Source organism: Onychostruthus taczanowskii, unplaced genomic scaffold (assembly GCF_017590055.1).
Source record: "Onychostruthus taczanowskii isolate IOZ18803 unplaced genomic scaffold, ASM1759005v1 scaffold532, whole genome shotgun sequence".
Taxonomy (NCBI): domain Eukaryota; kingdom Metazoa; phylum Chordata; class Aves; order Passeriformes; family Passeridae; genus Onychostruthus; species Onychostruthus taczanowskii.
Window position 1 is genome coordinate 769 of NW_024502925.1, and position 2,081 is coordinate 2,849.

Below are 2,081 nucleotides of genomic sequence, written 5' to 3' on the forward strand. Positions count from 1 at the left end.
CGTATTTTGACCATGGTTGCCATAGTGTCAGTTGTGGATGTGGTGGCCTCATTTCTCTGAGGGTTCTGGTGGTCTTGGTGATTGTGGTGGCCACAGTGATGAGAGTGACATTGGTGCCATGGTGGCCATGGTTGCCGGAGTGACCACAGTGACCTCGGAGACCACAGTGGCCTCGTGGCTCAGAGAATTCCAGTGGCCATTGCCAGGGCCGTGGTGGCCAGGAGGAGTCCTCCAAGTTGGAAGGAAGCCCTGGGGACGCTCCCACCTGGGGGACAAAGAGAGGCATGAGGGGGATCATGGGAGGAGTGGGGGCATCAGTTACGGCCATAATGGCAGGTTAGGGGTGGCAGGAGAGGTGACATGAGGTGACAGGCGACATGGTGTCAGTCAGGGCACAGGGAGTACAGGCACCAGGGAGGCCAGGGGGGTCTTGGGGTGCTTAGGGGTGACAGGGGTCAGGGGTAGTCAGGGGATGACATGGGGGGTGACAGGGAGTGACAGGGGTTCAGGGAGTGACATGGGGCTTCCCAGCCCACCCACATCCAGCACACAGGGCCCATCCCCACAGCGCTGCCTTTGGTGGGGAGGGACGGGATTGGAATGGGGGCATCCCTGTCTTTGTCCCTGTCCCTGTCCCTGTCCCCTCTCAGATGTGGGGGTCCCCATCCCAGTGCCCTGTCATGGGTGTTCCTGTATCCATGCCCACAATGGATGTCCCCAAACTTTGTGTCCCCAGCATGGGGTGTCCCTGTCCCCACACTCTCAGTGAGTATCCCCACCCTCTGTGCCCTGTCATGGGTGTGCCATGTCCACTGTTGGTGTCCCCAAGGCCACAGTGGGTGTCCCCATCACCCCAGGCTGTCACCTTGCAGCCACTCGCAGTTGTAGTTGCTGAAGGTCCCGGTGGAGCGCAGCTCGATCCTCGCCCTGCCTCCTTTCTGACTGACTTCGATGACCTCGAAGGTCTCAAAGGGTGGGATCAGCACCTCCTTCTCACCAGGATAATTGGAGAATTCCTGAATTTCCACACCGTGGCACGTGTGCACCTGGAACACCGTGGCATCCCCAAACATCTCAGCAGTTTCTTCACTCTGTGATGCCGACGAGAACTGACCGAATCGGACAACGTCACCACGCTTTGCCTTGAACCGGTACTTGCGCACCCCCCGGTACACCTTGGGACACCCCAATCTCTGAGTGTCCCTCAGCGTCACCAGGGCCTGGGTCAGCAGGAAATGCAGCGTTTTGAAGTGGAAGTTGTCCCGGTATTCCTGGCGGGAGCGCCCAGCCGTGCGCACGGCCACGTTGAACTGTTCGTACAGACATCCCCCACCCCCCGGTACACATCTGGACACTCATTAGGGTGTCTCAGCTTCTGGAGGGCCTGGGTCAGCAGGAAATGCAGCGTTTTGAAGTGGAAGTTGTCCCGGTATTCCTGGCGGGAGCGCCCAGCCGTGCGCACGGCCACGTTGAACTGTTCGTACAGGTCATTCATCGTGTAGGCCATGAGGGCGATGGCCTGGGCTGGGGACGACAGGGGGGACAGAGGGGACCCCCGACTCTGCCACTCGGCTATGGCCTTAGGCCAGGCCTGGGCAAAGAGAGGGTTCTGCTGGAACTCGAAGCTGTTGAGGGCCGGCAACGCCGCGGTCATGGCAGGGCCACAGCCCCAGTACTGGTCATCGAAAGAGTCCTGGGCCATGTCCAGGGGGATCACCTCGATGGCTGTGGTGGCCACGGTCATTGCCAGCAGTGCCAGGGTCTGAGCCAGGGGGGCCATGGAGAGGAGAGGCCACAGGGAGCAGGGTGGGACACTGGGGGACACAGAGGGGACACAGAGGAGACACGAGGAGGGTTCCTCAGTGAGGGACTGGACAGGGGAGGGGGGTCATCCCAGGAGGAAGGGAGGCACTCCTGCCCAGCAGACCCCTGGGCATGTCTGGGGTCCCTGACCCCAAATCCTGGGGTTATTATGCCTCCCCAAAATCCCCCAGCCCCCCAGGGACCCCAATGCCAATCCCACAGTATCATAGCCCCCCCAGAAGCCCAATCCTACTCCCATGACTACAAGTCCTCTCAGC

At 60.7% G+C, this 2,081-nt stretch overlaps 1 protein-coding gene across 1 annotated transcript; it reads right to left on the minus strand.

The window, feature by feature from the left end:
* Window positions 1-73: 73 nt before the first annotated feature.
* Window positions 74-1,780, minus strand: LOC121342496 (erythroblast NAD(P)(+)--arginine ADP-ribosyltransferase-like). The gene is made up of 3 exons (XM_041416986.1): window positions 1,385-1,780; window positions 866-1,220; window positions 74-265 (listed from the first exon to the last, which is right to left on the minus strand). Exons 1-3 carry the CDS (start codon window positions 1,778-1,780, stop codon window positions 180-182), a joined length of 837 nt encoding a protein of 278 aa, XP_041272920.1. The 3' UTR covers window positions 74-179.
* Between the last annotated feature and the right edge of the window lie 301 nt (window positions 1,781-2,081).